We start from the raw sequence: 12,669 nt of genomic DNA, 5'->3' as shown, positions 1-12,669 counted from the left end.
AAACTGATAGTATCCCCTGAGGATTGGGATGGGGACATTTGGGGAAGTTCTGGCAATTCTGAGGATAATAGCTCAGACAATGACAGCGACCCCTCATATCCCTCTGAACCTTCTGTGTATGAGGCTCGACCTATAGTAAAAACAGAAAGAACTGACGGACCCCGAGGTGGTGCTCCGCGATACACTACCAGGACTATTCCCTGGGACCCTTTACAACTAACTAACCTACAAGAGAAGTATAGCAGGAAACCAGGTGAAACTGAATATCTGTGGCGATTCTGCCTGAGTGGTGGAGATCGGATAATGCTGAGTGGAGATGAAGCAAACGGCTATTGGGGCCCTGGTGTTTTCCTAAACCTAGGACCTGACCCACCAGCTACTCCCCACTCAATCACCAGCCGAGTGGCCTACTGGGCTGGAGGAATAGATGCAATGGACCGGGGAGAACCCTCCATAATTCCTATCAAATCACTAAGTGACTTATCTATTGCTGTCACAAAAGTTGCCTGTATCCAGGCCATGCATGAACGAGGGCCTGACAATGCCCCCATATCTGCTATAGTGAATCCTGCAATGCTAAAACCACTGGTAAGAGGTGCCCCAGCCATCCTTAAGCACTATCTGACCCCCATCGACAGCTCCCTACCTAGGCTGAGCTAATGCATGGCATAGCTAATTATGGCCGTGAAATGGGTTGGTGTGATCCTAACAGCACTGCAAACTCTAAACCTCAAAGTGAACATCACAGAGTGAGACCAGTAAAGCAGGGAACTGAAATCAAGCTCAAAGGGAAAGAGCAGCAGCTCTCACAGACTGAATTTAAGAAATGTAGGAACGAAGTATGGAGAAAAGCTCTGGCTCTAGGCATCCCAAGAGCTGCTATACAAGGTAAACCCACAGGTATAATTCTCAGTCTCGTTGAAGCATTCCAGAAACGAGGTAACAGCGAAAGGAAGGAGCGTACATCGACTCCTCCAGTGCCAGACCCTGGAAAAAGAAACAATCTCTTCTCTCACCTTAGAGAAGAACTGCAAGAAATGAGTTCAAAAAACGAGTAATGCCGGGGAGACAATTGGGCCTGCGAGTGGAGGCTTATCAGTGAGCTTATCAGTGGATAAGTGATAATGGCCCATATATCCTAATTCCTGTTGGTCCTCAGCGACAATTAGTGAAGTTTTTAATAGATACAGGAGCACAGATCTCAATACTAACAACACAGAATGCCAAAAAGCTGGGTGTGCAACCTGGACGGCAAAAAGTTACCATTACTGGTGTGAATGGAGCAAGTGTTGTGTGTCAAACTGCCAAGGTTAATCTATGGCTCCCGGGTGAGAGGCGTGTGTTGGCTACTCGTTTTGCAGTTAAAGATCATTATGAAAATATTTTAGGCTTCGATGTTTTAAATGGACGAACCTGGCATTTGCCAGATGTCAGTGTATGGTCATTTGGATCAAACATCTACCCCAACCTGGGTAGAAATTGGGAGGCTACAGTGTGTGTACTTCGCACAGCCTCTGCACTCCCTGATTCAAAAATTACTAATGTACTGCAATACCCAATCTCTGCTGCGGCACAGAATGGCATCTCTGAAGTCATAGCTGACTTGGAGAAGTGACAGATTATCTCTAGAACCCACTCCCCATATAACTCACCTGTCTGGCCGGTTCGGAAACCAGATGGGAGGTGGCGACTGACAATTGATTATAGGCGCCTGAATGCTAATACTGCCCCTTTAACAGCTGTTGTTCCAAATATTGCAAACTTAACGGCTACCTTGCAAGCAGCTGCACACCCTTGGATGGCAACACTAGATGTAAAGGACATGTTTTTCATGGTTCCCTTACAAGAGAAGGATAGGGAGAAATTTGCTTTTACGTGGGATGGTATACAATACACATTCAATCGACTCTCACAAGGGTATAAACATTCACCTACTATTGCACATGCTGCACTGGCTGAACTTTTGCAGACAGTCTCACTTCCTCAGGATGTGAAATTGTACCAATACATAGATGACATCCTAATTGGGGGTGATTCTCCTGAGAAGGTTGGGAAGGCAGCCACAGCAGTATGGCAAATCTTACTTGAAGCTGACATAGAGGTACCACCTGAAAAATGTCAGGGACCAAGCAAAGAAGTAAAATTCTTAGGTACTTGGTGGATAGCTGGCAGTGCAGTGATTCCTCCAGATACCTTAAGAAAAATTGAAGAGCTGCGAATGCCCCAATCAAGGAAAGAATTACAACAATTGATGGGAACTTTAGGATATTGGAGAAGGCATGTACCTGGATTTTCTATTATTGCTCGTCCATTGTATTCCCTCTTAAGGAAAGGCAAACCTTGGAAGTGGGAATTAGAACATAAAGAGGCAGTCAAAATTCTGACTGAGGAATTAAAAACATTTCAGTCACTGGGTCCAGTACACCCCCACGACCCTATTATAGCTGAATGGGGTTTTGCTGAACATGCTACTTCCTGTAACCTGTTCCAAACGGGCCCTGATGGACCAAAAAGGCCCTTATTGTTTAGTTCAACTGCATTTAAAGAAACAGAACTGAGATATTCTGAATGGGAAAAAGGACTTTTATCCTTAGTCCGAGCAGTTAAACAGGTTGAGAAGATACATCAAGGACAACCTGTGCAAACTAGAGGACCATTTAATTTACTAGAAGCAATCCTAAAGGGGACTGCTCCCCCAGAAGGAATTGCACAAAAACCCACTATCAGAAAATGGTATGCCTATCTAACAGGAGTTGCAGAAAATATGCAGCTAACTGAAGGGCATACTAAGGTTTCCAAATTGCAGATGTCTGTAAACACAGATCCATTAGCATTACAACAACCTTTTAAACCTTCGCCAATTCTGAATGCACCACCCCTCATTGATGGTGCACCAACAGAAAACATTTGGTTTACAGATGCTTCAGCAAAAAGGGTAAATGGTAAATGGCTGTATAAGGCTGTTGCATTAAATATTACCACTGGTGAAGAAGTAGTGGAAGAAGATGAAGGCAGTGCACAAGTAGGAGAGTTAAGAGCAGTAGTTTTAGCTGCACAAAATGGAGCAAGGGTTATATATGTAGACTCTTATGCTGTGTGGGCTGGTGCCACACAATGGCTTTGTCAATGGGAAACTCTTAACTGGGAAGTAAATAGAACCCCAGTCTGGAGAAAACAGGATTGGCAGCTATTGCTGGGTATAGCGAGAAAAACACCATTTAAAATGGGATGGGTGAAAGCTCATGCTAAGGATAATCAACCAGCCACAAAGTGGAACCAGAAAGTAGATGAGTTGACTAAAATTAGGAAAATCACCTTAGATCCTGAGTGGTATCGGTTGGGAGAATGGTTACATCAAAACCTAGGTCACACGGGTAAGGAAGCACTTTGCTGCACAGAGTAGAGGGAACAGGGAAACAGGGAAACAGGGAAACTTGTGAAACTATTCTCACAGAACGTCCTCAGTGCAGATTAAGGTTGCAAGCAGATCATCCTGCTAAAGCTCCACCTCTACATATCAATGAGGGAAAACCTTTGTGGTCTACATGGCAAATTGATTATATCGGACCATTCAAATCCTCTGCAGGATATCAATATATCCTCACAGGAGTGGAAGTGATCTCTGGGTTGCTTCTGGCAACTAAGTGTAGGAAAGCCAATGGGCGAAGTACTGTGCAAGGACTATTGTCTTGGTTCTCACACCTACCTACTCCTGATTTTATCCAAAGTGATAATGGCTCACATTTCTCATGTAAAGAAGTGCAAGATTGGGCAAAGCAAGAAGGAATTCAGTGGGTATTTCACACCCCCTACTATCCCCAATCAAATGGGATGATAGAAAGAGCTAATGGCTTGTTGAAAAGGAGCCTCAACCCACACAAGGCCCAATGGGATATCCGACTTCCCAAAGTGCTCCAACAATTAAATAATCGTTATGGGCCTACTGGAAGCCCTGTAAGCAGAGTATTCTTTGTGAAAACTGAGCTTAGTGCTCAACCTAGAGGTAAAAGAGAATGTCCAACAACATTACAGCCAGGACAGCCTGTGATGGTCAATTTACCATCCATTGGTACTGTGCCTAACTAAACCTCATGACTCTAACTAAACCTCATGGCCCACTTGCCTGGGAAGCTACTGATAACAGTGGCGCAAAACATAGAATTAGCGCACGATGGATTTTTCCTTCTTTTTAAAATGGGGTAACCTGTTCGGCCTCACCCCACCGAAACAAGTTTATATTTTCTCTTGCAGCAGCATGCAGGACGACAGATGGAAATGCTGTATTCATGTTGCTATTCCAAACGCTGGCAATAGTACTGACCTGTGATCAAGGAACCCCAGAGTGGCCATGGCCACATGCTCGTGTTAAGTATACTGGAAGTACAGGAATTAATTCTAATGCCTGCCCCCATTGGAATGAACCTTATGTTGGTGAAAAAAACTGCTACACCACGATGGCCTGCATCAAGTACAGAAATGCATCCAGGACAATGGACAAAGGACTCTAATCACTGTTCATCATGATACAGAAGAAATACACCATGTTCTGGAAAGAGTGAAAAGGGATGGAGAACACCACTGGTGGGAAACCCTTCTCGGATGGTCGCCAACAGCAACGGGAATTTTTAATCTCATGCTTCATCCAATTGTGATTTTACTAACTTTAGTGTTATTAGGTCTATTATTTGTAATCATATTGTATGTAAAGGTCTGGTACATGACAAAACAAATAACCAAAATTCAACCAGCCAAAATGTATAAATTAGAACGTAATAGCAATACTTTATGCTAACTATGTTCACTTGCCATGGACCTGTAAATGCAAAAATTATCAATACACTATTTATGGCACAGAGGCAAGAGGTGACCGTACCACCACTCTGTGATGATAAGATGAATTGACTATAGTCACGGGGTGGAGTGTGACGGATATGCTCCTTCCCCAGCTCATCCTGACTTCTCACAGGTAGCCCTGTTCAGGTGTTAACTACCACATTATCTGATCCTGGTAGTTGCCTCCCTGATTTCTTCCCCTCAACTCACCCCCAACTCCTCCACTCACCCCCAAAACCACTCAATCCATGACACATATACACCCCCATGCTGGTCTGGCTAACTCAGGAAAACATTTGCACAACCTTTTGACTTGCTCAACTGATATATCCAGTTGATCCACTCAGCTGATATATCTATTTATCCAAATCAAAGGCTACCCTCTGGTCACCTTTGTGTTGAGATAAGTTCAGCTTTCTTTGCCACAGCTGTGATCGGTCACTTCCCAATTTCTTCCCTGAGCTTCATGAACACATCACTCTTGCCTAGCCTTCTGCCATTGTAGGGGGTTCATTGACCAGTCACAAGACCCCAGGTAATATATTCATAAACCTGAATGTTATTTAGTTCCAAATTATAATTGGTTTGCTTAAATTTTTTAATTGATGCAATACATCCCATGAAAAGCTTAGAGGACTTTTAAAATTGAAACAAGGGTCACCAAACATAAAATAGTATAGGAATTTTGACTGATAAATTGACTTCACTTAGTCTTGCTTCCAAATTTACTCTAAGGTCCCTGGAAAATGTACAAAGAAATAACAACGGGCAAGGTGCCTGGTCTCCTTTTGTTATCAAAATGTGTAAGCAAAGGATGAATGAGACCCATATGCTGCCTCACTGAAAACAAACATTTTTTCCCCTTTACTTCTGAATGCTGCAGGGAAGGGGAGAGGAGTCACATGCTATCTTGGCCTACTGAGTCGACATCATTTGAATAATTAAACTGATTTTGGAATCCCAAAGTTCCTATGTAGTTGTTAGGAATACAAATATTGTTAGATAAAGCACCCACTGCTGATAGTTTTCCTCCTTGAACCCTTTTACTAAGCACAGAGGTCTGGGAGACCTTGCTATTGAAGACTGAGGGAAAGAAGGCTTTGAATACCTCAACCTTATCTACATCTGCTCTAAGTCACCTGCCCCACTCAGCAATGGTCCCATTTTTTTTTTTCTTTGGTTCAGCCTTTTACTAATAATGTAGTGGTAGAAGCTCTCCTTATTGCCCTTGCCATTCTCTATTCCAGTTCAGCTTTGGTAAGCTGAAGTTGGTAATTGCCAATGAAACATTTATCAATGAGCTATGAAGACTAAAGAAAAGGGAGAGGCCGTTCTATGATAGAGCATGTGCTATCCAAATAATTCTGAATGGGACAAATACTGAAGCTATCACACCTCAAGGATTAGAGAAGTACCCAAGGATGCATCAGTTCAAACAAATGAATCAAGTACATTCAAATTGCTTTGAAGTAATTCTAGTAACTGCATTTATTTGTAAAGTATATTATTACTACTAATGATAATAGTTTAGGCCTATGTGTTACTGTGAGGTTAGAGGCATTTTTTTTTTCTCCAGAGAGCTATTGAAGTCAGGAAAAACTATTGTCAATTCTACCCCCTCCAAAAAAAATCATTTTCTGCAACTTATTTTAAAGATGGAGCTCCTAGTCTTATACTCATTATACAGAACACTTCTGGTAGAATATAATGAAGGTGGAAGATATGGAAACACAAATAAAGGACAGTCACTTTAGCATTTTGCAAAAAAATCTCTAATCAATTTCTCTGGGTGGGATAAGAACCCACAAGCCTTTCTATGGTGATCTACTATTATTCAAATGTTGTCCATGTTATTTACACTCCAGATCAGCTTTGACTTAAGATGCACTTTGAATAAAAGTTTGGCTTCTACAATACTTGATGATTTGTCATCCTTCTGTGTTGCAAAAGGCTGTGTTCTCAAATACCTAGGCAGCTGTTCATATCACAATCCTATTTTTAAGAGTAGCCACATTTTAATCCTCATTATTTTTTTTCATTTGTGTGTTTCACTTTTTAGCCCTTTATCCCTTAACAACATTTTTTACCAGTGCAGTGAGTAAGATACAAATTTAATACCCACTCAATAATGGGTAATAGTTTTGGGGTTTTTTTTTTTTTTTTTAAACAGCTCCACTGTTCAGAACCTTACCTTGTTATAACCTATTGAATGATTCATGTTGTTTGTAAAGCCTCTTATGGGGGTGTGGGTCAACAGCTGGCTGAACATGAGTCAGCAGTGTGCCCAGGTGACCTTGTTTGAGCAGGGGTGGTATTCCGGATGGGCTCAGGATTTGGCAATAATCACGCCAGAACGAGGTGACTACATCAAGCATTTATTCAGGTGAAAGCACATAAAAGAAGCAAAGTATGGATAACTATTCATGAGGTGATACCTGCTGATCTGGGCCTGAACATCCTCTTGAGCTGGCAGATCAGAGAGTTGCTGACCAGCTCCCGTGGAGACAGCGCAGGCCTCAGAGTTCGGAGTTTCTTTTCTCCCCCGCTCTCTCCGCACTGTCCGCTTTTTTGCCTGGTGCATCCTGGCAGGTAGGGTCAGTACAACCCAGGAGGCAGCCCGCGGGGGCAGACAAACTCCGCCTCTAGTTGCACAACTCTCCCCCTGGGTGCCCAGGTGCGGATACCAGTTGGGGGTCCCAGCCCTTAATTTGAGGGTCCTGCCTTCCTCCTCTTCTTCTTCATTTCTGGGTGTTTGACTTCTAAAGCTAGTTTGGAGGACATCTGCGGTTAAGTTGGCCGCAAGCCTGGCCAAGCGGCCGCCTTCAACAGGTTTCCGGCGGGGGGGGGGCTGCCTGTGAACCACCCTGAGCAGCTGCCTCCGTGCTCCTTATCGCTCAGCCCAGGCAGGCAAACATCTTTTCTCTCAAGGTCTGGCCTCTGCTTCCCATGGGAGATTGTTATGACTCTACAGATCAAAGAAATTTTTTATCTCCCATACAGGTGGGTGGACCCAATGATCTCTAGCACTCCCTTCCAACCTCAAGTATTCTGTGTTTTGTGAAATGTGGGCTTGCCTCTCTGGCTAAATGTGAATGCTTAAAGAATCCATAATCTTAAGCAAATTATTTCTAAGAGGAGGAAAAATATATGTTTTTTGAAGGTACTCTTGCACACAAACTGAAATTTAAGTTTTCTTTCTACCTTACTGCATCTCTGTTTTTTACTGCAATGGTTGATGCGGAGTATTACTTTTGCATTCACTTCTTGTGATCTCTTTGCTGTTTGTTTCTACAGATTTTTCCTCCTTTTTTTGATCTGTGTAATAAGGAAGGTTCTTTGGGGGACACAATTATACATCCAATCACAGTACTAATGCTGTGTAAATAGTTGCTATATAATATTAGAATACTATCGATATAAAACTGTGTTCTTTTGATTAGGATTATTATTGCATTTAATCTGTGTCAGAGATCTGCACATTTTCAAAATTTGAATAGAGGTATGAGGAGGGGAAAGGCTTGGGCAAAAGTGGACTCATCCAGTGGTTCAACATCTGGCGACATAGCTGGGGTTGCAGGCAGGGCTTTGGCTTCTATGAGCACAGGACCTTCTTTGAGGAATGAAGGCTACTGAGCAGAGGCAGGACAGGAATGTCTTTGAAAACAGGCTTGCTAACCTAGTGAGGAAGACTTTAAACTGGGTATGCAGGGAGAGGGTTACCATAACCTGAAGAGAAGCAAGGGCACAAGGGGCAGGACAAATGTATATGGGGAAAACATGAGAATCTCTAACACTTCCCCTGTAAACACAGCATGTCTTGGGGTTCATCTCAAAAGCCTGTACACCAACGCATATACCATTGGGAACAAGCAGGAGGCATTATTAGTCCATGCACAGTTGCAGAGCTATGACCTCATGGGGATTACAGAGACATAGTGGGATAGCTCTTGTGATTTAAGTGCTGGAATGGAGGGATACAGGCTTTACAGAAAAGACAGTGCAGGCAGGTGAGGAGGAGGGGTTGTGCTCTATGCAAAGGAGTGGCTTGAATGCATGGAGATTTACCTTGACACAGGTGACAAAGTAGTAGAGAGCTTGTGGGTGAAGATTAGAGGACAGACCAGCCCAGGTGGTGGTGTAGTAGGTGTCTGCTACAGACCTCCTGATCAAGTGGAGGTAGTAGATGGAGCCTTCTTTAGGCAGCTGGAGAAAGCCTCACAGTCACAGGTCCTGGTACTCATGGGAGACTTGAACCACCTCTATATCTGTTGGAAGGGCAATAGGGTTGGGTGTAACCAATCCAGGAGATTTCTGGGATGTATAGAAGATAATTTCTTCATGCAGGTGACTAATGAACCAAATAAGGGAGCTGATCCGTCGGACCAACATGCCTGATTGACCTCATTGCTTTATGTTGTGAGGTGATCTAGGACTGTGGACAATGGGAGGACAGTGGATGTTGTATACCTTTACTGTAGCAAAGTCTTTGACACAGTTTCCTGTAGCCTCCTCATCACCAAATTGGTGAGATATGGGCTGGATAAGCAGTCATTAGGGTGGGTGGAAAATTGACAGGGCTGCTGGGCTCAGAGTTGTGATTAGTTGTGCAAAGTCCACCTGGTGACTGGTAACTAGTGGGGTCCCCCAAGGATCGGTACTGAGACTAATACTGTTTATTAACAATCTGGATGATGGGATAGAGTGCACTCAGCAAGTTTGCAAATGACACCAAATTGAGGGGAGGAAGAGGTCAATATGCTGGAGGGCAGGGCTGTTTATTCGGAGGGACCTGGACGGGCTGAAGAAATGGGTTGACAGGAACCTCATGGATTTCAAAAAAAGCAAAAGCAAAGTTTTGTATCTAATTGGTGTCATGGACAGGATATTCCTGAGAGTGAATATTTTCAATTATATTGCTAGCATTTCAGCAATACCAGGAATTCTGATTTAAGGTTACAGTTGCAAATATGAGTCTGACAGAGGTGACTCACACTGAGTGGGAAGGGTAGTGTTATGACCAGCTGCAGACAGGACCACTACCATTAAGAGGGTATAAACTATTATGAATAGTAACCAAGGATGGAAAATACTAGCCACTGGATTTGAAAAAGAGGGATGGAAAAATTCTATCTGGGAATTTTCATGGGTAGAACAACATTGTAGTGATCCCAGTCATATTTGGGATGAATTTGAAAAATGGAAATGTTCTAGAAAATTGAAGAAAGGACAGGGAAAAGCAAGTATTTGCTGTTTGTTAGGAAGTTGCTTGAGAGCAGCAGTGGAAATGATAGAAAAGGAAATATGTAAGAATAACACACTAGAAAGAGAGATAGAAACAGTTATAAAAGATAACGTGATGTATAAAACAAGATGTATAAAGCTAGAAAATAAGAATATGTTCTTAGAATCAAAATGGCAGCCCCATATCATAGCTGATGCCCACGTACATAGGGATCACTTACTGCAGTCTATTTAAATAGACCCTGTTAAAGTAATGGCTGCAATGTATACCTAGGATCCTTGATCCCAATCCTCCTCATGATGATGATTCAAATGACACGGGAGAAGGAAATAACAATAAAGTAGTTGCTCCCATGATAAAAATTGAGCAAACAGCAGATACACCCCCTCTGACAATTGCAAGAGGTTTTACTTCCTTGGAGTTAACTGATCTCCAAAGTAAGTTTTCATCTAAAGACAGAGATACATCCCTAGATTGGATGACCTGTATATGGGGAAAAGGAGCAAATCAGGTTACCCTCACCATGGAGGAGGCTCAAAGTTTAGTATTAGGACTGGGGATTCTCCTACAAACCCCTATACTACAGCAAGCTGACTCACCGTGGGGCTGCGCTGTGTGCTAGGCTAGGAAGCTCCCTGCCAGTCAGCTTCCCATCCCTGAGAGGGATGGGAAAAGGAAATGGTTGTGAAAAAAATGCTCAGATTTACAAATTGCCGTGCTAAAATCTGCTATCCCAGATAAACCAGAGCCTGTAGGTCAAAACGGGCAACCCACAAATATTAACCCTTATCAATCCCATGCTACTCAGTGGGGGTATGCACCCTGTAGTTAAAGGAGCAACTGTAGCACTTAAACCACTTGCTTTTTCTACAATGACAGGAATAAATGCAGATACTCGGTGGGAGACAGTTCTGCAGCAGATGCTGCCCGCTTTACCCTTAGATGAAACATCTGTCTCTAAGGTAAAGATTAGGACCACACAAACAGTTAAACCCAGCAACAACATGGCTTGCTCTCAATTCTGATCAGGAAATACTAAAGGCAGAGTGTCTCCAGGCGGTGTGCCTAAGGAACAGAGTGGTCTAGCGAAAATGCTTAGATAACGGGTTAACGAGGCGCCAACTGCAAGATCTTCCAGCTGCAATGCTCAAACAACTAGCAAGGGAAACTCCAGAACAGCCAGCAGACCCAGTTCATGAAGAAAGTGATTCCAATGAATAGAGGAGCTGGCTTGGCTCCATTGTCTGGGTCGCCACAGAGTCGTGGAACATTGGACACTGTAAATGACAAATATACCACAACATTTTTGATTGTTACAGGAGCACAGGTTTCAATGACAGATCAGCGTACCTATGAAGGTAAACCTCCTTTAGAGAAGCGAGCAGTTCCAGTAGCAGGCATCAATGGTGCAATTAACAACTATCCAGCTAAATTAGTGTTGACCAGTGGGGACCTACCATAGAACCCTTGTTGTTATTGGACAAAATGAATATCCTGGGAATGGATATTCTGAAAGGAGAGTCTTGGATAGATATCTGGGGTAAATGGGCGTGGAAGAATGGCCTAAAAAAGGGGAAACTTAGAGAAAAAAATAGGGCCTAACAGAAGTTTTGGCATTACAGAAGCTTGCTTGGGGTGATGCACAGTTGCCACTTCCAGGATGGTTGGTATGCACGGACTCTGCTCCTCTGCATCAATTACAAGCCACATCAAAAAAGACTCTTCAGAACTGGATGGCACTGGACTTGATGCTGTTACACCAAAATGGACTTTGTGGCTACCTAAACCTCTCCAGTACCGACTGCTGCATTTATATCCCTAATGTTACACAGGACCTCGATATCAAATTAGAGAAGATACGACAGGTGGCAAAAGACACCCATGAAGTCTGGGAATCAATGAATGCTACCTGGCTGGCGAAGGTGTTTAGTTGGTTTGGATTTGGTGTCACTGGTTGGATCCAAAGTTTAATAGAATATGTGGTGATGTTCACTGTGATGATAATTATCCTAAGTATAGCAATATCTTGTGTAAAATCTACTATAATGAAAGCTATTAACGTAAAGATGATTCAGTTCACTGCTTATACCCCTTTACAGGCAGATGACCCAATTGATGTCCCAAGTACTAAGACTCTAATTTGAGACTAAATTTCAATATACAATGGTAACTGGAGTCACGGGGTAGATACAAAGTTTACTATTGTAACTGCAATATTTTCTGTATATATATTCTTGTAGAACTAGACTCCCTGCCTTTTCTGTAACTCCCCCCATCTAATGTACCAATGTGCAATCACTCAACTGCATCATGTTTAGGGCATGTACTGTTAACACCTAAACAACTTCATGTGAAGCTTGAGTGACTATAGTCACGGGGCGCATAATGTGGAAGAATTGTTTGCGGAAGAATTGTTTGAAAGCAGGCACTGAGAGGAAAACTAGGGCCTAACCGAAGATTTGGCATTACAGAAGCTTGCTTGGGGTAATACACATCAATTGTGGAAAAGTACTTACTTGTGGGAAAGTATTTACTTGCCTATTGCCTTACCACAGGCAAAACAGTCTTGATTCAGGGAATTTTTACCTAATTTA

At 42.8% G+C, this 12,669-nt stretch overlaps 1 protein-coding gene across 1 annotated transcript; it reads left to right on the top strand.

The window, feature by feature from the left end:
• The first annotated feature begins 2,218 nt into the window (after positions 1–2,218).
• LOC148593688 (uncharacterized) lies at positions 2,219–11,537 on the top strand. The gene is made up of 3 exons (XM_088529876.1): positions 2,219–3,330; positions 10,349–10,512; positions 11,395–11,537. Exons 1-3 carry the CDS (start codon positions 2,219–2,221, stop codon positions 11,535–11,537), a joined length of 1,419 nt encoding a protein of 472 aa, XP_088386002.1.
• The last annotated feature ends 1,132 nt before the right edge of the window (positions 11,538–12,669 follow it).

This window comes from Tinamus guttatus, unplaced genomic scaffold, assembly GCF_059628265.1.
Source record: "Tinamus guttatus ecotype Peru unplaced genomic scaffold, ASM5962826v1 Tinamus_guttatus_pri_ptg000354l, whole genome shotgun sequence".
Lineage (NCBI taxonomy): Eukaryota > Metazoa > Chordata > Aves > Tinamiformes > Tinamidae > Tinamus > Tinamus guttatus.
Note: the sequence above shows the minus strand (reverse complement) of the source record. Positions and strands in the feature narration are given on the sequence as shown.